The sequence below is a fragment of the Mytilus trossulus genome, chromosome 3 (assembly GCF_036588685.1).
Source record: "Mytilus trossulus isolate FHL-02 chromosome 3, PNRI_Mtr1.1.1.hap1, whole genome shotgun sequence".
In the NCBI taxonomy this organism is placed as follows: Eukaryota; Metazoa; Mollusca; class Bivalvia; order Mytilida; family Mytilidae; genus Mytilus; species Mytilus trossulus.
In genome coordinates this window covers 50,491,837-50,517,038 of record NC_086375.1, presented here as the reverse complement: position 1 = coordinate 50,517,038, position 25,202 = coordinate 50,491,837, and the positions used below count along the sequence as shown (strand labels likewise).

General features: G+C 32.1%; 2 protein-coding genes across 2 annotated transcripts in view; one reads left to right on the top strand and one right to left on the bottom strand.

Annotated features, from left to right (window-relative positions):
• LOC134711756 (CD109 antigen-like) overlaps positions 1-22,167 on the top strand; it is a 53,578-nt gene extending 31,411 nt beyond the window's left edge. Inside the window, exons 14-35 of the mRNA XM_063572612.1 lie at positions 585-773; positions 1,147-1,296; positions 1,631-1,741; positions 2,893-2,941; positions 4,122-4,347; positions 4,893-5,010; positions 5,517-5,630; positions 6,381-6,470; positions 7,278-7,415; positions 8,494-8,632; positions 9,124-9,300; positions 9,590-9,671; positions 10,251-10,410; positions 11,427-11,516; positions 12,310-12,499; positions 17,171-17,391; positions 17,835-17,987; positions 18,579-18,641; positions 19,000-19,109; positions 19,851-20,007; positions 21,636-21,738; positions 22,082-22,167. Coding sequence (XP_063428682.1) covers positions 585-773; positions 1,147-1,296; positions 1,631-1,741; positions 2,893-2,941; positions 4,122-4,347; positions 4,893-5,010; positions 5,517-5,630; positions 6,381-6,470; positions 7,278-7,415; positions 8,494-8,632; positions 9,124-9,300; positions 9,590-9,671; positions 10,251-10,410; positions 11,427-11,516; positions 12,310-12,499; positions 17,171-17,391; positions 17,835-17,987; positions 18,579-18,641; positions 19,000-19,109; positions 19,851-20,007; positions 21,636-21,738; positions 22,082-22,167 — 2,916 coding nt within the window. The remainder of the gene's footprint in view (positions 1-584; positions 774-1,146; positions 1,297-1,630; positions 1,742-2,892; positions 2,942-4,121; positions 4,348-4,892; positions 5,011-5,516; positions 5,631-6,380; positions 6,471-7,277; positions 7,416-8,493; positions 8,633-9,123; positions 9,301-9,589; positions 9,672-10,250; positions 10,411-11,426; positions 11,517-12,309; positions 12,500-17,170; positions 17,392-17,834; positions 17,988-18,578; positions 18,642-18,999; positions 19,110-19,850; positions 20,008-21,635; positions 21,739-22,081) is intronic.
• Positions 22,168-24,460: 2,293 nt separating this feature from the next.
• Positions 24,461-25,202, bottom strand: part of LOC134711754 (uncharacterized) — a 75,361-nt gene continuing 74,619 nt past the window's right edge. The window contains exon 51 of the mRNA XM_063572611.1: positions 24,461-24,785. Within this exon, the coding sequence (XP_063428681.1) occupies positions 24,556-24,785 (230 nt within the window). The 3' untranslated portion in view covers positions 24,461-24,555. The remainder of the gene's footprint in view (positions 24,786-25,202) is intronic.

The following is a 25,202-nucleotide window of genomic DNA, read 5'->3' as shown; positions in this document are numbered from 1 at the left end:
AGGGGGCATTTTGTTTGTCAGCGCGTAACACCTCGGTATCTGGTGCAGAAATTTGGTACCGTTGATGTTATTACACTAAACACATTTGGAAATAATTTGACTGATGTGATAGGTTGTTAGCATGTATAAGGAAGGCACCAACCTAATAGAGGTGTTGGTATAATAAGTAAGTCTCCTTAATAGAGCCATTACAGCTTCAATGCATGATATGATAGTTTCAAAAATAACGACGTTACAGAAAGTACAAGACTGAAGCATAAGTTCTAATCAGCCTCATGAAGCATAAATATTATAAGAAGAACGAAACTAGTGGTAGATATTGACACAACTATGTAAGATATATAGTAAACAGTTATCGGAATTTAAACCTTGTAAATCTAATATGATTTAGATTCCGACTAAAATAAAACATGTAGAGTGATCGTTGTATTCGTAATTTTTCTCCAGTATGTATCAATGTGGTTTTTTCGTTCTCATCTATCGGTTTTTCTGAATATGTTTTGTATTATAACAAAAGTTTTAACAATGCAATGTTATTATTATTATTTTTTTATAAATTAACGTATATATGATTTTTATTAAAGATATTTTCTAGAGGAATAATTGTACATCAAGGTATATTCAAAATGGTTCGGTTATCAATGAAACACACTATACGTGTTACTCATGAAATGACTCCATCCTTTAGAATACTCGTTTACTATGTGAGACGATATGGAGAGATTGTTGCTGATGCCGTAACATTTTCAGTAAAAGATATCTTCAGGAATAAAGTAAGTTTTTTTAAAGAAGAGCCCAATAGTAAAATTGTCGTGTTTTATATGTTCCAATATTTTTATGGAGTGTATATTTGTATTGGGTGAAAATATGTATATCGTTTATATATATAAACACAAGCACTTGTTGAATAGTTGTTTAAGATATAATGAGCAGACATAAAAATTCTTCACAACTTTATTCATTGATAATTATTACTCACATATACATGTTCTATTTTCATATTAATGTAAAAGACCACATCCACGATTTTTGTTGTGTAATGTCCTACTGATAATGTAAAAATACTTAAAACATAAACAATGTTTATGAAGAAAATTGATCAATATGTATTTTAAATATAACGTGACCCTTAATTCCATGATGTAGGTGACTATGAAATTTGATAAGGATGTTGTTGAACCAGGAAATCAAGTGAAATTAGAAGTCAAAGCTGACCCCGGGTCACTGGTTAATATTGTAGCTGTCGACAAAAGCATACTGTTACTTGGGAATGCAAATGATATTACAGCCAATAATGTAAGTGAAATATTTACAACACCTAACATCAGGAATTTAAGATTAAAAGTAATGATTTCACTTAACGGCACACGTTGTCTTATTTGGCATGTTTGGCTTTTGTGTGCGTTCCTGATTAGTATATTCACAATATAACCAATTCAGTTATCTAAGACAATGCATTAAATTCTTGTCTAGAAAAGTGTGCGTGTCCTGCAAATAAAAAGACGACAACAGAGGTGTGAATTTGAATACAAGAGATGCTAGTGTAATTGCTCTTTACTCCTTTTAATTTCATTCGTTATCTCTGAATGATTATCATGTTCTGTAATTTTCTATATTTATCATTTCGTAGGTACTAACAGAGTTGCAAAGGTTTACATATACAAGAGTGCCCCTTCTTAAGGAGTGGGATTCAATAGGATCAGTAGTTGATGGCGGAATCAATTCAGAAGCGGTGTTCTCTGTGAGCTACTATTTTAATTTCTAACTTGATGCATTAATAACTTTTACATGATACTAAAGAAATTTAAAAAGAGGTGGTTTTTAAGTGTGACATTTAAGAAATTTATATGCACGAACCCTGCCGTCAAATAGAGACTTACAAACGCTAAGTGTCATCAATTCATTGAGTTAAAATCTACCAATTAATCCTGCTATGTTTTCTGAAATATCAGTACATTGGAAATATGAAAACATTTAAGAAAAGCACAATTTCGTGAGGTCTTATAACTTATGTTTTGAAATAGCATCCTTTGGTCAATTAACTGAAAGTACACACACGTTTTCAATGTTGTAGTTATTTTCTTTTACATTTTCTTTTAGATAAGAAAGCTTTATTAGAGAAATTTCTTTCAAACCTATTGAAAAGCATCTAAATACCAATCAACAATACTTCCAGATATACTATCAATCAAAAACTGATGAAATATTTCTATAAATATGAAGAATGTACAAAATATCACCGAGTTCCATTTTACTATTTCAAGTTCAAAGTCAGAAAGATAACTTTGAATAATATGTCTTCGGAATCTTCAACATGCCCTGCACCTACGTTCTTTATTTCTTTGTTATTCTACGCTAGTACTATCATGAACTTACTTCACAAATACTGAAAACCTCTTTTTTGATAAAAGGATTGCGTTATTTTTAATTTGTAATATTTATATTGACCAATGTGTTATTTTGTATAATATATCTTGTTGCTCTTGTTGCATACAATGTGCCTGAGTGTATCAAATGTGTCTGTTCTTGTCTTTTAACGTAAACTATGTTATTCGAGTGTCACTGACAAAACACGGCTCAGACATACACCATTTTAATCTTGGTACCTATCAGATTCAAGCTGAAAGTATAATAACTAATTACTAAAAAAAATGTATATGTTATTGTACACGTTAAGTAGAAAATGAAAAACCACAATGTTAGATTTTCCTCTTAGGTTCATTATTTTTGTGATTCAACTTTTTTTGTGTGTTAAAATTAATTAAACAAAATTGAGAGAGCATGATATTAATTTGATAACCACAGGACCTTTTATGACTAAATGTTACTCAAAACATTTTAATGCTTATAAGTGTCTGCTTGTAAAAAACATGTTTTTTTTATCTGTTATAGAATAGCGGTGTATATGTTTCAACAGATTGTTTGTTGATTGGACGCAGACGTAAGTTATAAATAAGAGTTATTGAATTTATACAGATGACGTCGTTTAAAGTCAAATTATCGTAACCACCTTCCCGTCCTCTGGTCCTCGGACGGACCCTTACCAAATAAGGGTTACGGTGGTAAAAATACTTTCCCAAAGTCACTATCCTCGTGAGTTGTTGTCGTATAATATATTAACATGGTAGTGTTTTTTTATTTGATTACATATAATTGATTGGTTTAATTTTTTGTTTTTTTGTTTGTTCTTTTATTCAATCACTTATGCATTCAATTGTTATTATGAAAACTTGGTGGAAGTAAGTCTCAGTTCGATCATTTAAACCCTGTTTAGACTGAACAAACTGATAATATAATAACAAATTTATTTCCGCAAATCGTTTCATTACGTCTCTTTGTCTTTTGATTTTTTTTTTAATTTCTTCTAATAAGTTTTCTTATCGATGTCTTGTACCTCATATATCATTTTATTAATAAAGAAAGAAAGAAATTATGTTTCCTTCCATCGCCGACACATTTGGCTAAAATCTGTTAAAAAAGTAACAGTTCCGACCTTTCAACTAAAGGCTCGAATATCTTTTGGGGGCTTTATTATTACTTTAACTCTACAAATGTATGCTTGTTGACATTGGAAACATCTTATGCATAAACGATCAGGCTTACTTTGGAAGATAATTACTTTTGCGAAAACTAATTGGTTGCCAATTTCTATAGAAACGGTAAAATTTACAATAGAGACATAGAAAAAATAAAGCAGGAATATTGCTACGATTTCAAATAGATAAATGACAGCTGTTCAATTTGGAATAAGCACCATAACCACATAAGCATAACTGACAACAAATGAGTAGAACTGCCACCTCTTTCGGAATCAATGTCAAATATGTGTTTCAGTGAAAAAGATAATATCCGTACGACATGACCCATTTTTATAATAAAACAAAAGGAATAAAAAGAGAATTAGAATGATTGAAAAGACGTGGTATGAATGCCAATGAGACAACTTTCAACCAAACAATAAAGACGAATATTCGATACGATGATGATAACATGATTTTATATATATTCTTGCTTTTTCTTTCCATAAAATAATCATACTAATTATTGTGTTAAATATTAATGTATGCAAAGATTTGAGTTTTTCAATAGATTTTTTTCTAATTTTGGCCAATTCGCTGTAGGATCAGTGGAACCATCTTTCCAGTTAAGAAGTGGTGGTTTGATGAGTGGCCGTGCCGGACCTTCATCTCGCAGTAACCTTAGGACTAGTTCTTTTAGTTCTAAAGTCGGTGCTTCAGGTAACGGTAACGGTAACGGTAACGGAGGGGGTAGTACATCCCTTGCATCTCCTACACGTACAAGAACAAGTTTTCCAGAGACCTGGTTATGGCTAAATACGACCACAAAGTAAGTATAATGATTTAAATTGAAAAGTTTTTTAAATCATGATCCGATCACACTACTTTTCCTCCGTTGTTAATTCTTTACACGATTATTTGTCTTGTGATACCGAGTGTCGACTCTTTTCAATTCCTTAACAACATTTTGATGGTAAAGTGAGCTTCAGTATAAAGGAACATTGAAGCAGTTTATTGTTTTTCTTGTCTTTTGTATGATGAAATACATATGTACACAAATAAAAAAAAATAAAAAAAAGAAATACATTGTTCAATTACAAAACAAGACGCACCAATTTAACGTTCTTTTGAAGAAAAAATCAAAGAAATACATAAAACATATACACCAAATAGGAATATAATGTAATAACAGATGGTATAAGTTGTTAGAAATCCCCTTTTCATGTTCAATTGTTGTACCTGATGTTTCGTTTATAACATTTGCTATATTTGGGAAAAAGTATTGGTATCAGTTCAATCATTACAAATATAAACCATGAATATATAATATATAAAGATATTGTTTTTTACAATGTGTTTTCTTCATGTGTACAGTCGAAAGGGTGTCGCCTCTGTAACATCGCAGATTCCAGATACAATTACTCAATGGATAGCAACATCTTTTGTTGTTAATCCTCGAACTGGATTGGGTGTAGCGGCTAATCCTGCTAAAGTAAGAACTAACAATTTCATTTCCTCTTAGTTTTGCACTTATTTTCCTTCTTAATACCTGTGGGTTTAATAAAAGAAATTTAAGCCAGAATATCATTTATAAAGAACAAATCAGATATATTTGAATTTGATCCACTTTTACTGGGTCGATACCTCTGCTTTTTTTTTATTTTGAGTACCGAAATTATACACAATGTATTTTACTTACAAGTGCCTTTTTACAATGACAGGTTTTATTACATTAGATATATTCAGTAAATTATCAATATTTCTTTGACAAATTTGACTACTTTCCGGAAAATTAAAGCTGACACAATTCTATGTACATTGAAGATTAGCTGATATCATACCGGTAATGCATCTATCAACAAAGTGTTTAATAGTTTCCTTAAGTAGAAAGGAGTATTGAAACGAATAGTATTGTATGTTTTAAATTAACCGTTTAAATTATTCTAATAACGGTTCTATTTAAAACAATTGTGTGCATCTATATATTTTTTGTTACAGATCATAAATTTTCAAAGATTCTTCATGCGTTTTGAGCTACCTTATTCAGCAATACGTGGGGAAATATTAATTCTACAGATAACAGTTTTTAATTACATGGAAGAAGACCTAAATGTAGGAACATTTTCTTTCCGATATATATTATCCGGTATAGGATTATCTATTACATAAATCGTTAAACATATGCTTAACTAAATAAGGATTTTTGTTTTATAATTAGACAGAAATCAAAGTCGGGCAGATAAATAGAAGTTCTTGAAATAAAACGGATTTTCATTCTCATTCCGTTTTATAATATCGTTTATACACTTCAATACAAGTTTAAACGATTTCGAAATCCTTTAATACTAGGGTTGTTTTTTTATTTCATTTTTATCAATTTGTGCAATTTAGTTTAGATAATGTAGACGGTGTGGTGTTTTTATCAATACAACAACTATACAATCAAATCAACGGTACCAATTTTGTTGCACCAGATGCGCATTTTGACAAAACATGTCTCTTCAGTGATGCTCGTGGCCAAAATATTTGAAATCCAAAGCTTATATAAAAGATGAAGAGCTATAATCCTAAAGGTCCAAAAAGTATAGTCAAATTCGTGATGTCATAGGGTTTGATGGTTTCACATCAATGAAAACCATAACTAATGAAAGTATTATTCCCGTGTATATAGTGATATTTGGATCCATATTAAAGTCATTTTTCTATATTTAAACACGAAAAACTGTTACAAAAAAAAATTGAATTTGTAAAAGATTGTTTTAAATCGAGCGATTAGTATGTTGGATTTTTTTCTTGAATCGCGCTAAATGCCAACGACTTGCAAAGTATCATACAAATGTAGAATTTTTTAATCAATTTTAGGTTCACGTGAGTCTCAACAAAAATGTCAACTTGACATTTGTGGACGTGAATGGTAATACAGTAGTTCCCAAAGGAAAGGCATGGACAAAGGTACGGCATATATGATGGATATAAAAGAAACACTAAGAATACGTTAAAACAGACATAATCAATAATAAATATATCTTTACTAGAAATATTATAGTGACCACTTTTTGTCAATCCATAATATACAATTATGGCCCGTTGGAAGATGAATATTAAAAATTGTCAACACATGAAAGTTATTTTACTGAGGACGCAGCCCGAAGTGAAAAAAAACATTTCAGGGACGACAGTTTTGGATATTATTGCTTTTAAGGGGGCACAATTGTTTAATTATACCGAACTAACAGTGGAAGGGCCATTTGAAGCGCTCACCTTACACAAGTTGATGTTTGAATATACATGTGTGACATATTTCATAGGTAAGGAACTTATTTCACCAAGTGAGGAACAAATCTCACAAATCCAGAACTTATTTCACGAGGTAAGAAACAAATCTCACAAACATGGAAATTATTTCACTAGGTAAGGAACCCATTTCACCAACCCAGAACTTAATTCTAATTTCTAAAAGATACTTTTAAAGATAAAGCCTGTACCAATTCAGGAATATGACAGTTGCTATCCATTAGTGATGTGCTTTTGAAATTGTCATTTTACATAGGGACTTTTAATTTTAATTTTTAATTATCCTAGGAGCTTAGTATTTTCGTGATTTACCTTTTAAAAAATTCAAACGTGAAGCTGAAAGGTAATTATTCTTAATGGTCAAAAGGAAAATGTTCATAGATGTGAATAAAAATATACATCGATTAAATCATTTATAAGTTTATTAAACTCTTAAAATAATATGTTTTAAATTTGTATTATCAGACGGTTTTCATACCGAAAGAGACAGTTATGTCCGTGTATTTTCCAATCATTCCAATCAAAATAGGCAGAACCTTACTAGATGCGAACGTCAGATCTAAATCTGCTGCTGATGCTGTGCAGAGGCCACTGTTAGTAAAGGTATGTTAGAATGATTTAATTTTTAAAGTGTAGTTTGTTGGTTTTGTAATTTGAAAAGTATTTGTGGGTGGGGCGGTGCACATCATCTTAACAATATACAGTATCAATACATTTACTTTGATAATACCACATAAAGTAACAAAGCCAGCGCTATATTACAGCATGACACCATAAAGAAGAAATGTTCGAACTTTGTGCCGCTACGCACTGCTTTAAATTCTGTTATAAAATTTGCGCTGTCGTAACGTAACAGGTTTTCCGTTCATGGCTAATATCAGACAACATGTGACTGTTGATCAACTTATTCCCAAGTGAAAAGGTAGCTAAATGAGAGGCATAATTTATTAAAGGGACATTCACATTCATAAGTTGAAAATAAACTGACAACGCTATGACAAAAAACAAAAGAGTAAAAGAATAATAACTGTATACAAAACACAACACAGAAAAGTAAGGATGTACTTTTTCTTCTAATATAGTTTGAATATTATTTTATTTCTGTCGTTTAGTGAATGTAAAGGACAATAAAAGCAAATCCAAATATTTATATATACAGTAGCAGAACTACATACTGATCTGAAAAGAAACAATATAAAACAAAATATTTAAATAGATAATTGCAAATTTGCTGTATTTCAATAACAATTTGTAAACTCAATAAGTTTTCCTCCTTTTTTTGGTATTCCTGAATTTCTATTTCTTTGGTACATGTAAATGATTGAGAATTTAATGTGCGGTATCATTTAAAGTTTTTGGTTTTTATATGTCGACCGCATTACGATCCTGATGAAATCTGTAAATAAAAGTAAACATAATCTAATAAAATAAAAACACAAAATGGTCTACATTTAAAAAGATATTGTGCAAATTTTGCTTGCCACATTCCGGATCCCTGCTCTAAGATTCCTTTCTAGTCATTCTTTTTAATCAATTTCCTTGCTGTAATCAACATTCCTCCTTTTAAGTATTCCAAATAAATGTAGTATTATGGAGTAACTATCATTTCGACAGTAACAGTAATTGAAGACCTATTATTTTATTAACACTGTGAAAAGATTTTGATATTTATGTTTTAAAGCCAGAAGGTATCCGAGAGAACTATAATATACCTGTACTTATTGACCTGCGTGAAGAAAGGACGTTTTCAACAAATGTTCTCATAAGTTTACCACCATTTGTCATTCCGGATTCAGAGTTTATAAAGGTGTCTGTAATAGGCAAGTCAATACAATCTTTTTAATTTGTAATAACTTTGCAAAAATATTTAATGGTCTATTGAACGAGCAAAAGAATAGTGAATACTTCAACGAATCTTGACTTTTCCTTCGACATTTTTGTATCACTGTCAAGTGGGGTTCGTGTTGCTAATCAATTAAAATTTGCTATTTGTCTTGTCGTAATTTTTCTTGTTTTTTTTATTTTATTTTTTTAGGTATTACGTACTACCGACTGTTTCAAAAATAACAACTAAATTAGTGAATAAAAAGTGTAAACGTTACACTTCAGAACTGACCGAATATAATTTTCGATATGTCAGATATTAGTAAACTATCAAAGGATATTATATAATCAGAAGCAAACATCAAATATAAATTTCTCCTATCAAAACAGAAAATCGTAAGATATAATTTTTGGAATTTGTCTATAGGTTTTTACCATAAAGTGCTGGTTATAATAATTCTGAAATATTTCTATCATGTCTATGTAGGTGATTTAATAGGTACAACACTTGCCGGAATAGAAGATTTGTTACGTATGTCTTATGGATGTGGTGAACAAAACATGGTTCGATTTGTACCAAATGTGTTTATATCTGTGTATTTGAAGGCTACTAACAGGCTGACAAATGACATAAAAGACAAAGTTGACAGATTCCTGTCTTCAGGTAAACTTTGATTAAATGACTTTTCGTGAACTATTGTCTTATATTTTTTATGGTGCTACGATTGTAGATGTAGTTTTCAATTTGTGGCATTCAATCAAAAGTTAGCGTGTTTTCATTACAGCAATAATAAAGTGTATTTACTTGAGAAAAAAAAGGGTGATGTCTGATTGATTTAAAAATGATGTTCAAGAATTTAAAATATATTTATAAACAATTTTCTTTCATAAGACAGTTGAATATCGAAGGAGAGTGAATTTATCATAATACGATTTGGTTTCATTTTTTACAGGGTACCAACGACAGCTGTCATATTCTCGTCATGATGGATCGTTCAGTGCTTTTGGGAAAAGTGACAGATATGGTTCTACGTGGTACTTTTTGTTTTTTACATTTTACATGTTATTATTTATGAAATGAAAAAACGATTCTTGAAAAATTGACAAAAATCAATCTGGCAGTTAAATTTTTTAACTGAACGTGCATTAACAACGTAAAATAAGAACGAAGAAATCGTTTTTGAGCAAAGAAAACGTAACGAAATAAAGTAATCCAAGTCCTGCCTATCGACATCGTTTCGAGTAGTTTCAACCTGAGTTGTCAGCTATTACATTCCGAGAAAAACATATAAATCAATATTTAATCAAAACAAATAATTTCAGTCATTAAAGATGATCCAAAAAATAAATGCATCAGCGTTACTAAAATATGTTCAAAACTCATAAATCTTCAGAGTAAACAAATCCGGGTTACAAACTGACATGGAGGGAAACACAACACATCAAGATCATAATTATTGATTTTCTTTCTTTCTTAGCATCAACTGAGTCATTGTGCTCGTTATTTCCTGCATATAATAATAACTCATCCATCTTGCTTTTTCAAATACGTTTGAATTGGGAGGACAAATCGATTTTAAATTGTAGTTTCTTATGTGAAATGTTTGTTTTCAGGTTGACGGCTTTTGTTGTAAAGTCATTTGCTCAAGCAGCAGATTTGACTTATATTGACCCAAACGTTATTCGAAGAGCTGTTAGATTCCTGGTCCGTTACCAAAACAGAACAAATGGTGAATATCAAGAGAAGGGGGTTGTCTTAAACAAAGGCATGCAGGTGAGTAAAATGGTTATATGAATTTACCAATGGTGAAATCAAAGTACTGTTATATATTATAACCAGTATGGTATATATTATTGCCAGTATGAATATGAAATCATATACTGGCATTGCAATTTTATCAACATTACTTCGGTTACCCGAGTACAATAAATTTATATAAGATTCAAATAAGCTAGGAGTACGGTAGTCATTTCTAAATGTATTCAACGAGTTGAAATGTCTTTTAGACTAGGACATCTACATTATAATTGTATATTTAAGAACTAGTATTTCAATCATATTCAAAGCCATATTTAAAAAAAAAAAGAAGTTAAATCACAAAAATACTGAACTTAGAGGAAAATCGATTCGGAAAGTCCATAATCACATTGCAAAATCAAATAACAAAACACATTAAAAACGAATGGACAAGAACTGTCATATTCTTGACTTGGTACAGGCACATTCGAAAAATTAAAACACGCTTGTTTTTGAGACAATTAACCTGTACTTATTTATCATATCTGAAAAATAAATTACGGATATTTTTTATACTACTGACTAGTTAATTCCAACGTCATCTGTAACTATCAAGCCTTATACACCATATTAAAATGTATAAACAAGGCAGAGAATAATAAATGAAGCTGTTGAGCAAGATATTTTTCTCGAAAGCATATTTGTTGTTTTACATAAATACAACTGATTACTCAGAGCATAGAAATCTACAGCCTGACGTCATGGGTATCTGTATTTTGTGATTTAGCTCATCGCATTGATAAAGGTATTGTTTTCTAAATTTCTCAATATTGACAGTTTGTTCTGCTGATACACTTTCAACCATCTTTTTTTTAGCTTAAACATATAAGTTATGTAACATGTTTATGTTTGAAATTTAATTTCTTGGGGATATATGTCACCATGCACTAATTGCATGTATATTTGGTACATAACAGAAAAATATTAAACTCATTTAAGCTGAAACATCTATAGTTTGCTAGCAATTATCACTAATAAATATTTTTCTTAAGGGAGGATCTGCATCAAGTGCAGCCAGTTTAACATCTTATGTTGTTATTGCTCTACATGAGGCGATTAAACGAAAGCAGATCCCAGAAGATGTGAGTATAGCTATAGCATCACATGTTTAAGATAAGTAGTTGTTGACAAACAGATTTTGTTTATACTGTATCTTCGAGCACCCTTTGTTAAACTGGTATAGGCAACAGTAGTATACCGCTGTTTGAAATTGATAAATCGATTGAAAGAAAAAAACTAATCCGGGTTACAAACTAAAACTGAGGGAAAGACATCAAATATAAGAGGAGAACTACGACACAACAGAAACACAACCTAAAAATGTAAAACACACAGAAACGAACTATAATATAACAAAAGAAACTATGGTCTTATTTGCGTTATTTTGTTTGGTATTTTTAATTCATTATGATATGTCAAAAAAGGACAAACATGTAATCCCATTTTGATTATAACGCCAGATGTAATATCATAATACATGCATCAGTATGTCCGTCTGCTTCTGTTTGTCCTTTTCCCGTCCGTCCCCTGTCAATTTAAAGCATGTTCGAAGTAAAGATTTTGTTTGAAGGATGTCACATCAACATGAAACGTTTGTGTACATGTCAAATTGGGGGTTTGAACTTGGTTTGTGGATCACTAAATATATGTAATGGTGCTATAGAAGTGGTGCATGGTGTCTAAATGACTAAACTGTTGAAAACCTTTTCTTCAGGTCATTGACGTGTAAACTAAGACAAGAATCTCACAAACTTTAAACAAAAGTCCGGAGAAGTTTATGTAAAGTTTTCTCAAGTTGAACTATGTTGATTTATATTGATTTTTTCAAATCGATAGTTTGCAAACGATGAATTCACTTTGTTATTTTTGTTTCAGGCGATTGAGGAAACCAAGAAATCGATTAAAAATGCAGTTAGCTTTATTGTTAAAGTTTTAGAGAATCGTAGGTCCATATCGGAAGATAATCTATATGAACTTGTCATTGCTACATATGCTTTAACATTATTAGATGCTCCATTATCCCGGTCACTGTTACAACAGATTGAAAGATACTCTTTTACTGAAGGTAACTACTTCAATGCATCATGCTAAAGTTCGTTTTGATCTAGATTCTACATCACTAGAGCCATTATAAAAAGTAAATGGTAAAACGTTGAGATCACCACGACTTTTTTTACATTAGAACTTGTTTTGGTGAAAATGTAACATAAAATGCAAAGCAAAGTTCCAAAGAAAATTCCAAATGAAAAGTCAATTCTCAAATGACAAAATTAGAATCTCAAACACATCAAATGTTTTGAAAATACTGTCATATACTTGGTACATGTGTTTCCTTGAGTAAACAATGGTAGAATAAAACTGGTTGTATAGCTAGTCAAGCCTCTCGATTGTATGACAGTCGTATAACATTATTTCAACAGACATAATATATATATAACAAGAGGCTGTCACAACGACAGCAAACCGGATTTATTAACATTTATTTGTATCCTGCCAATATCACAAGAACCATAACTGATGAACGGTGAAAGTGAAAATCGTCAATATCAAATTTGACCTCCATTTTGTCATCAGTATCAACATATTAAAATTTGAAAAGCTTATGTTGAATGGTTTATGCGTAAAAGCACGGACACTACTTGAAAAGCCATTTTTCAATCTTTTAAGAACCATAACTCCTAAACGGTAAAAGTCAAAATCGTCATTAATAAACTTGACCTCCATTTTGTCATCAGTAACAACATATCAAAATTTGGGAAGCTTTGGTTGAACAGTTCATGCGTAAATGCACGGACACGACTAGAAATGTCCTTTTTCAAGCTTTCAAGAACCAGAACTCCTGAACGATAGTCGTATAACATTATTTCAACAGACGTAATATATATATAACAAGAGGCTGTCACAACGACAGCAAACCGGATTTATTAACATTTATTTGTATCCTGCCAATATCACAAGAACCATAACTGATGAACGGTGAAAGTGAAAATCGTCAATATCAAATTTGACCTCCATTTTGTCATCAGTAACAACATATTTAAATTTGAAAAGCTTTGGTTGAAAAGTTCATGAGTAAATGCACGGACACGACTGGAAAGGCCATTTTTTAATCTTTCAAGAACCATAACTCATGAACGGTAAAAGTCTAAATCGTCATTATTGAACTTGACCTCCATTTTGTCATCAGTAACAACATATTAAAATTTGGGAAGCTTTGGTTGAACAGTTCATGCGTAAATTCACGGACACTACTGGAAATGCCATTTTTCAATCTTTCAAGAACCATAACTCCTTCAGGAACGGTAAACGTCAAAATCGGCATTATTGAACTTGACCTTCATTCTGTTGTCTGTAACAACATATTAAAATTTGAAAAGCAGTGCGATGAATGCGATACGTGGGTACATGCAAAATGTGATGGTCTTACTAAAGACGACTACAAGAAATTCCAGAATATCCATAGCTTAGTATTTCAATGTCCACAATGCAGACTCCTGACATTCACAGACTCTTTCTTCATGAATGAATTGAGCATAGTGAGTACTAGCAACTCGTTCGAAACACTATCAGACTCTGAGAATGAGAATGAAACTCCAACTGAAAACACCAACCACCAAAATATAAATAATTCTAATCACAACCAAATGAAAGTCATGTTTGTAAACTGCAGAAGTCTAATTAGCGACAAGAAAAAGGTAGAACTTCAAAACCTGATCGAAACACACAAACCAGACATTATGCTAGGGACAGAATCTCACTTGGACAACACAATAGCCAGTAGTGAAGTATTTCCAGACCAATTCCAGAATCCATACAGAAAAGACAGAAAATTAGGAGAAGGTGGAGTATTTATAGCTGTTGATAACAACTACATCACAACAGAAATATTGACTGGAAGTGATTGTGAAACAGCATGGTGTAAGATCAACACACAGGGACGACAACCCCTATACATAGGTACCTTCTACAGACAGCCATGCAGTAACATAGACAAACTTGAAGAACTTGAAAAATCTATTAATTGCATAATGAACACAAGCCAAAACCTACCAAATGTCATACTAGGAGGAGATTTTAATCTGCCACATATCAACTGGCAACCAAACACTGTAAACACTAACCCACAGTACGGAAAAGCACTAAATGAAAAACTAATTGAAATCTCAAACAACAACGACATGAACCAAATGGTAAATGAGCCAACTAGAGGACAAAACATACTAGACTTACTCATGACAACCAACCCAGGACTTGTAACCAATATTGAAGTACATCCTGGAATGAGTGACCACCAAGTAGTCATAGCAAATATAGATATGAAGGCAAAGACATCAAAAAAGAAACCCAGACTGGTGCACCTATTTAAAAAGGGCGATATGAACGGACTCAAGGAAAACATTCAAGAAAACTTTACAACAAGAATGAACAACATGGAAGAAAACACCGTAGAAGAAAACTGGACATACTTTAAAAAGATCATACTACAAGCAACCAAAGAATTCATCCCACAGAAGACTATAGGTAGTAAACAACATGTTTCATGGATCTCTACACATATTAAAAGACTGATACGACGCAGACAGCGAAGATACAATGCTGCTGAAAAACATAACACCAAGAAAAACTGGAATAAGTACAAACAGATGAGAGACCTTGTGAAGAAGACAATGAACGAGGCCCACGACAACTATGTTAGACAAATCCTAAATCAAGAGGACGAAGAAAACCCTAAACCAAGCCTCGGCAAAAAGTTTTGGAAGTACATAAAATCAAGGAAAAAGGACACAATGGGAATATCCCCCCTCCAGAACAACCTAGGAGAACATATTATTGACAGCAAAGGCAAATCAGAAATATTGAACACTCAATATGATAGTGTCTTCACGACAGAGGATAGCGAAAACATGCCAAACATGGGAACCAGTACAACTCCAAACATCAGAAAGTTACATATCAGACCGGAAGGGGTTGAGAAACAGCTTAAACTCCTAGACCCAACAAAAGCAAACGGTCCTGACAAAATACCAACTAGAGTTTTGAAAGAAGCACACTGTGAAATTGCACCATTCCTCACAAAAATCTTTGAACAGTCATATGAAAAAGGAGAAGTTCCTGAAGATTGGCGACAAGCAAACATCACAGCCATCTACAAAAAGGGGGACAGAAGTCAAGCAGTAAACTACCGCCCCGTATCGTTAACCACCATATGTTGTAAAGTCATGGAACACATTATCTACAAGCACATCATGGAACATCTTGAAGAACATCTCGTCCTATCCGACTTTCAACACGGATTTAGACGTAACCGATCATGCGAAACACAACTCATTAACACCATAGAAACAGTGGCAAGAGAACTGGACATTCGAGGACAAATAGACATGCTTATCCTTGATTTTTCGAAAGCGTTCGATACAGTTCCCCACCAAAGACTTCTAAAGAAAATGGCATACTAGGGGATAACATACAACACTCTACTATGGATTTCTGCATGGCTCACTCACCGACACCAGAGAGTATGTCTAGATGGAGAAACCAGTGAGAACAAACCAGTACGATCAGGAGTTCCACAGGGTACAGTATTAGGACCACTTTGTTTCTTGATATACATCAACGATATGGGAGAAACAATATCATCAAAATCAACCCTACGTCTATTTGCTGACGACTCGCTACTATATCGATCCATCAAGGGTAGTGAGGACAGCTTACAACTACAAAAAGATCTAACAGAACTGACTAAATGGGCAGAGAAGTGGCAAATGACATTCCACCCAGCTAAATGCTACACACTGAGGGTAACAAGAAAGAAAAATCCAACAATAAGAGAGTATGAAATGATGGGACAACAACTAACCACAGTACACCAATATCCATACCTTGGAGTCGAGTTGTCAGAAGACCTCAGTTGGGATCCACACATCAAGAAAGTAATCACAAAATCAAATCGAGTACTAGGTTTCCTAAGACGTAATATCTCGAAGTGTCCACATGACATCAAAGCGCAGGCCTATACATCGCTAGTGCGCCCACATCTCGAGTACGCCTCTGCAGTATGGGATCCGTATCGAAAACATCACATAGACTCCCTAGAAATGGTCCAAAGAAGAGCTGCCAGATTTGCGACATCAACATACAGTCGAGAACCAGGGACAGTCACCAACATCATGAAAACCCTAGAATGGCAAACATTAGAAACTAGACGGAAATCCAGTAGACTATGCATGTTCTACAAAGCAACACACGGAAAGGCGGCAGTCAATATACCATCTTACGTGAGAAGACCATCTACCTCAACAAGACAATACCATCCAGAAAAATTCACTCAGATCAGTACTTCCACAGATGCCTACAAATACAGCTACATACCACGCACCATCACCGACTGGAACAGTCTGCCTCCTGAAGCCTTCCAAGCCACATCTCTGGAATGCTTCAAGGAGCAACTGCGGAGACTGCAGCTGTAAACTGAAACCACCTGTTTTTATCCAATTTTAATTGCACTTGTAAATACTGAGCACGCAGGTTGACGTTTGCACAGCAGTATCTGCGTTATGGATTTCCACTGCAGATCAATAGTATAGATGTAGATGTAGATGTTTAACGGTTCATGCGTAAATGAACTTTTTTCTCGTATTTTTTTTTTGTCGGTTGTTAACAGTTAGAAAACTTATCGGACTTCATTATTTATAGTTTATAGTTATACATGTTAAAAATATATCACACTTTTCTTAAGATGGAACAAAATACTGGAAATTACCAGATAATGCAGCGAACAAGATTCAGCCCTACAGACGTTGGACACCACCTAAAGTAAAAGTCAGAGCACTCGACATTGAAATAACATCATATGTTCTCCTAATATACAACATAAGAAATGATATCAAAAATGGAGTGCTGGTTGTAAAATGGTTGAATAAACAAAAGAACCCATATGGTGGTTTCATATCAACACAAGTAAGCATTGTAGCAAATAATGGTTTAGCATTACGTAGCTAATATTAAATAGAATATATCAAAATGGACATTCAAAGCTCAAACAAAAAGAGAATATATGTTAATAAGTTATATCAAGTTATTTGATGTATTACATTTGTGGATTGGTAATTTTAAGAGCAACACAAAACCTTTTCAACAAAACTAGGGGTAGTATCAGACGTTAAAATTTCTTTTTAAATAACTTTTCCTGATAAAGGATTTGACACGAATAACACCAAAGGGATATTCAAAGTCGTAATACGAACTGACATTCCATAACAAGTACGAAATCTGCGAAAAAGGCGAACAACAGTTATAAAACACAACAAAGAAATCTAAAGAGTTAGAAACACGAAACTGTAAATTGGAAACACACAATTACCATGACATAATTTTAATAGATATTTGTTTATATTTCATAGGATACTGTAATTGCCATACAAGCAATCACTAGTTTTGCAGAAAAGGTTTTTGTAGAACAATTTGATGCGGTGTTAAATGTGAAAGGCGATTCATGGAATGGTCATACTTTCGCGGTTGACAACGGAAACTCTTTAGTTTTACAGTCAGTTGATGTGAGTTAAATTCATTAATAAAAGGTTTTGCATGAAATAGTAAAGTAATTAATAAAAACAAATTCATTATTCAAAATTTCGCACATTTCTGTACTGCAAGTACTCTAAAATCTCAATAAGAAATATATATATTAATATGGCTCACTTCTTTCGCTTGTAAAACAGGTGGTCAAATTATCGATAGATATTTACTTATCACAGACTGCTAAATTTCATGAATGATTTTGACGCATTCACGTCATGTCAAAACATGACTTTATACGAATGAAAACTCTCGAACTTAATTCGTTCGAGGTAGGTCTTGTTTTATTTCTTTTCAATTGTATCATTTATGGATTTTACTTATCCAACATGGCGGCTCACTCCTTAATTACGCAAGTCAAATATGGATTTGACAGTAAATAGTAGCATAGATTTATTTCAAAAACATCAAAACATGTTGTATGTACTCTGAATATGCCACACATAATTCATATGAGTACCGAATTCAGAAGAACAGGAAACGGATGTATGTGTTTGTCTCACTCAGTCGTTGATTGATTTCATGCCATAACATCTACGTGATAGGATCGGTTTTATGCTTTATCTTAGGCTCCATCAAGCATACGGAACATATCTATAGAATGTGCAGGATCTGGGTTTCTGATGTCTGAGGTTGGTATTATGAACGATTAAAAATATATCAAGGATGAAACATTTATGTTATTAACTAGAAAAAATTGCTTTTGTTCTACTTAACGAGTTTTGTTAATTTAGTATGAAAAATTGACATGTTGATAAAAAAATCTCATGTGTTTTTGTCTTGTTAATATGATCAGCAATTAGTGGGATGAAATATTACTGTTGAATTTAGACAGTGTTACTATTATCAAATATAAAATAGTGTCTAATAAATCAAAGTCGGTCGCTTAAATTGACTATAAGCCTCAATATTTGTATACGGTATGATCATGTGTTAATTTCTTAGTAAACACATTTGAATTATAGTTTTATCTTGCTGTACTCCATTTAGATAGCTGTGTTCTTCAACGTTCCAGAAGAACTTCGAAAGCCAGCATTTTATTTACGCACTACAATTCTGAATGATTCTGTTCTAGGATTTAGGTTGAAAATTTGCTTTAGGTATGCTTTTAATTTAATAACTGGACATGTTTTAATACAAATATATGTATATGTCTTTTTGTAATTAAGATCATATCTTTTATCCGAAATGATTTTTTAAAGATGGTTATGATATAATTGTGAAACATGACGGCATAGATTACCTTAGCTGTATTTGACAAAATTATTAGGAATTTCGGTCCTCAATGCTCTTCAAATTCGTACTTTATTTGGCCTTTTTAACTTTTTTGGTATTTGAGCGTCACTGATGAGTCTTTTGTAGACGAAACGCGCGTCTGGCGTTTACTAAATTTAGTCCTGGTATCTATGATGAGTTTATTTGTTTTCAGCAGCATTAAAAGATCTAGCATTTGGAAGTGTGATAGTAATATCGGATGTTTTTGTTTGTGTCATTTATATGCACGCGTTAATATAAGTTTATTATGGATTTGTTCTTAATTATTGATTAGTTGAATTAAGTGAGCAATGATTGATTCAATTGTAAATCAATTGTATCCTAAAATGATCAATTTTATCCTAAAATGATCATTTTTATCTAAACAGTACTTAAGAAACTGACCATAGAGTCATTAAATAATGTTCAGTCTTTCAAACGTATGTCTTGCGGTCAATTAAGTACGGTTCATACAATACATACGATTCTTATTCTCGGGAATATTTTATCATTTGTTCCTTTTGGTTGATAAACGCTTTACTATTGTATGTATAAATTTAAATTCAATAGACTTTGATTTTTTCAAGTTGGTTACGAGGTGGAAATAGCACTATGGGATTTATGGAAATTGCTATACCGACTGGAATGGAGGCTGATATTGATTCTATGAATACTACTAGTACATATGGTCTGTATAAGAAAAAAGAGATACAATCTGGTCAGCTGGATTTGTACTTTGATTGGGTAAGGCAGTTATTTTACAGCAATTATTCAATGTTGATTTTGAGTTAATATTGTAGACATGTGTTTGCATATCGTTTAATATGGTTTCAAAAATATGTCGTTATTAATAAATCTAATGATGTTGCATGATAACAAATTTAAAAAATCAGATAGGGTAAATATAAATAAGATAAAGGTGTCGGACCACCAATTAAAAATCCCTACCTGTTCAACCAATATTTGCAATTTTCACAGCTTTTTTTAATATTTTACCTTAAGTTTAACTTCAGAGAAACCAGGTACATATATCCTTAATTGTACATGTATCAGCTTTCTACATGCCAATTTTCATCATACCTTTGAAGCCATCTAACAAAATAACTGACCTTCAAATAGAGGAAAGCCAAACAAAAATGGTTTTCTGAAAATCTAAAATTAGTATACTATTGAGCGCATTAATCCTCAATTTTTAATGCTCATAGACAAGTAAATTTTGGCTCAAAATGATCTAGATCTATTTCTCTTTCACCAAAAGTTTCATTTCTGCAAATTTGTTAGTTAGTTTAGGTAAACAAGGACATCAAAAGCACTATTTTGTGTCAGAGTAGGGCTACTTTTACATACGTTCTAATTTGGAGGGAGTAATTGGTGGTCTGACACCTAAAACAGCCCAAGAACAAAATTATTCAGAATACAGATGAACCAAACAGAAAACGCCTATAGGACATTTTAGTTAAAAGGGCATACGATACAGTTTTGATCCCGCATTTACAATTTTACAGTCAAATATGTAATAAAAAAAATTATACCTTCCTGTACTACTTTTTTGAGTAAAATGAGGTCGAAATTTTGTAAATCTGCTCAAAATTCGGATTTGTGGCTGTATTCACGCTAGCAACGTCATTACCTCCCCTGTAACTGTATCGTATGCCCTTAAAGTCATAAGAAACCTCAAATAAAAAAAAAATATTCATATGTTTTTATAACTAAATGGATAGTTTTCATTATACAACTTATGTACAAATACTTTTTTCTGTGGAAAATTCTTTAATTTGTCCACATTTAGAAGAAGTTTACTTATTTTTAATTGCTTGCTTCTAGGAAGCAATTCACCGACATATTTTCCGTATGCATAGTGACCCGAGCGTTACCCTCCTCGTAAAAATCCGGTGACCACAATACGCATGGATCTGTCATTGAAATAAAACAAATATCTGATTATACATGTTAAACACGTGCTCAATATCCATGCTTTTTGTGATTTGTTTACTATAAGGTGACAATCTGTAAAACTCGGCTTCAAAACACGGCATTTAATGAGCAGCCATATTTGTTGAATCATAACAAACAGAGAGAGAAAAAATTGACGATTATATGATATATTTGCGAAAATAATGATAAAAACGTGCACAGAGGACTAAGTTTATGATGTATAAATGCATTGGTTTAAGAATTGGACAAACATTATTTTTCACCACTCACTCGTTTCATATGACTTCAAGCTGTCCGATTATGACATCTAAAAATTTTGACGTTATCAATTGGAAATTAATATTACAAAAAGTGGTGCATAAGAATTGTTTATCTCATCACATATTAGCGTATATATTATAAACGAAAATGGTTATTTACTGTTATGTGTTTTACAGATCACTACTAAAAGAATGTGTCTGGAAATCAACATCGATAGAGTAAGCCTCGTAGCAAAACAAAAACCAGTACCTGCTAGACTTTCAGAATACTATGAACAAAGTAGGCTGATCTTTAATAAAGTATAATTTATAAACAGACAAATACTAAGTCTATTTATAGTATTTACTCTTGTCAAGACTTCTTTTCAATTCACAATAAGGTGTGGCTTGCATATTTGTAGATGTAAAACAATTGTTCATATGGTATATGAATTAATCGGTCGGTTTTATAGGAATGCATTGTCTCTTGCTAGTGTCTTCAAACACCTGTTGAATGTAGTCTGGAATATGAAAAAATACCCCTTCTTCCAAATACTCTTTTTCAACTTGAATTATCCGTATATTTGTATAGGCAATCAATAGGCAAACCATATATTAAAGAACTCTTCGTTTCTTCTCTGTAGGTAATGAAGTAATAAAAATGTACCAGTCTAAAGTTTTGTCTCAGGCTTCTGCAGATGATGTATGTGGACGTGATCGTTGTCAATAAAAAGGTATTTAGAATTAATGTTTGGGTAGATCTGGAAATTATTTGTCACTATAATGGAATTGGATGCGACTGTCATACAAGTGAGAGGTTTAGCTAGCTATAAAACCAGGTTCAATCCATCATTTTCTACATAGAAAATAATTGTACCAAGACAGGAATATGACAGTTGTTATTCATTCGTTTGATGTGTTAAAGCTTTTCGTTGTGCCATTTGTTTAGGGAGTTTCCGGTTAGAAAATTACTCGGAGTTCATCATCTTGGTGATTTTACTTTTTTTTTTGTATCAATGAACCTTGAATCTTTTTATTATATATTCGGAAAACAGTGATATACATAAAATCAAAGGATGAGATTAAAAACTTATATAAGCTGTTACGATTATATATAATCAACTATATTTTAATTATGATTGGTAAAGCATATATTTGCTGTGTGAAGTAATTTATTAGTTCTTGACTTCAGAAAGAAAGGCAACAGTATACCGCTGTCTAAAAGTCATAAATCGATAAAAAAAATCCAGTTTACAAACTAAAACCGAGGGAAAACAACGAAACAAATAGAAACACTGGTGTGCAACAAAAAAAAAACGACAATGCAACACACAAAGAAACAATCTGTAAGATAACTTACACTTATTATGACATTAAATGTGCATTTCAGATCAAATAGATTTATTTGTCGAAGTACACCATCTAACCAATCGATAATTATACATTTTATTATATTTCAGGCATCAAAGAGCATGTACTTGTTTCTAAAGATGTACAACATGGTACAATAAAACTGTAAATGTCTCCCGTTGTCCTCTTTCTTCTCAAAGCATCAATATTCGCCTAATACAGTAAGACGTACCACATCTAAATATAAATACTCTCATTAGTCATTTGTTTCCTAATCAGGTTTGAAGAACTAATTCATGTAGAACACAACTGGGTTAATACCTGTTTCATGGCCTAAAAATTTAGTTTTGTTATTAGCTTCTTTGTGTTACTACACTGTTTTGTCAACAGTTACCATAATATAGATTAACAATATCACAAAAAACAGAAATCACATTGCTAGTTATTTGAATAATCGGAACATGCGTTTTTTCTCAATCGATTTATGAGTTCTGAACAGCGTTATAATACTGTTGCCTTTATTTACAATACACAGGATGAGTATTTACCGGTTCGCTGGTATATCTGTTCGTACGGTTTATCTTCCGAACTTAGATCAAATTGATAAATTCAGATTTAAGTGATTTTTTTTCAATTTATATTGCTCTCCAGGTTTGTTCTTCAATTCACAGTAGGGTTTGATCCTAAGTTGGCAAAACATTTACTCAAAAAGGTGCCAAGTGTCGTGTAAAACTTGAGTGAGGGGAGTTGTTCAAGGTGATGAAAGTTAAAGGTATCGCTGTGACTTTAGGATGTAGAACAGCAAGGATTTGTTCCTTTACTTTTTGTGTGGATTGCTATGTATATAAGGATTTAGTGTCATGGATCTATATCTCTTATCGTTTTAGTTTTTGTCCTGCTGATAATTTTAACCAGATGTTGCTCCAACTCTTTTGGTTTATTTCAGATTGAACCCAAAAAGTGTATTTTACCATTTTGGTTTATTTTAAGAAGTGGCGAACATGTTTTTGTTATTGGTATGTTGTCCAGATGAATATCTAAATACTCCAATGTTTCAGTTATCCTTCAAGTCACCAATTAGCATTTGATGGCCAACACATATACATATGTCTCTGGTGTTAGCAAGCAACAAACAACATTGTGAACAATTGATTAAGATGATTTTTTTGTTTTTGTACCTCATGATTTTTGTTTCATAGACGTTTATTTGTAATTTTGATAACTGGTTTGCCAAAGGAAGAAAGCTTTAAGGAAGCGTTCTACACATCCCCAGTCTTAACTGATAAAGATATTTGAATACATGATATTGTTTGTATCCTGTGTTATATTTCATATATAGGCTTTGCTATATAAAAATTGTGCATATTTTAGTTTATTATCAAACTTAAAAATATAGTCATCATTATTTAATTTTGGATGTAACGCGTCTTCTGATTGGCTGATGTTATTTTGTTATGAGCCCATAGACATAATTTAGTTATGTGACTGTGACATCATTCATGTTAGCACAGAAGTGCTAACTACTGGGCTGGTGAAAAATTATTTTGTGCTAACTACTGGACTGGTGATAAATTATATTGCGCTCACTATATAACAATAATGAAACTCTTGAATAAAGATTAAGAGTTATAATTGTTTATTTTTATTAACATAGAACAATGAATTTTATCTATGTGTACATTTAACAAGACAAACTTCATTTTACATCAAAGCAATTAAATGTTATGTATGATGTATCTATAAAAATATGAGATAAAAAAGCAATAATTTAATCTTTAACAAAGTGCAATATCACAAACAATAATAATGACTGCAAGTAAATATTTGGTGAAGGTAGACATCCAGTGTTAGTATTAGTCTTCCTATTCGGAGGAGGAGTGCTTGGTTGTTTTCTTTTCTCTTCTATCCAGCTATCAATAACAGTTTCTAAAATGTTAAGTGGCATTGGCCCATTTTTCAACACAACAGAATGGAAATCCTTTATATCAAATGAGTTCCCTGAAAAAAATATCATAATTATAATTTGTGCTATACTATTGTTACAACATATTCAAAATTCAATCGATCTTGTATCATTTTTTTTATTTCTTGTAATTGCATAGTCAATTTTAATAGATTTAAAAAAAAAAAATGGTGTTACACAAATAGTATGCCTAACAAATTTAACTAGGTCATTCAAATCAATAATGACACCGGAAGGTAGATAATATCACATCCAAATAAAATGTGTTATCCCAAAACCCCTAATGATAAGCAACCAAAATGTTCTGGAAAATTACAAAAATCTGCAGCATCAGTTCTATAGAAAATGTACTTTAGTATATCTAGTATGCAAAATAATGGAGGAGGGGCCAAAGTTAGAGAAAAATACCAATTGTTATTGTTTACTTTTAGAAATTTTGATTGATGAAAGTA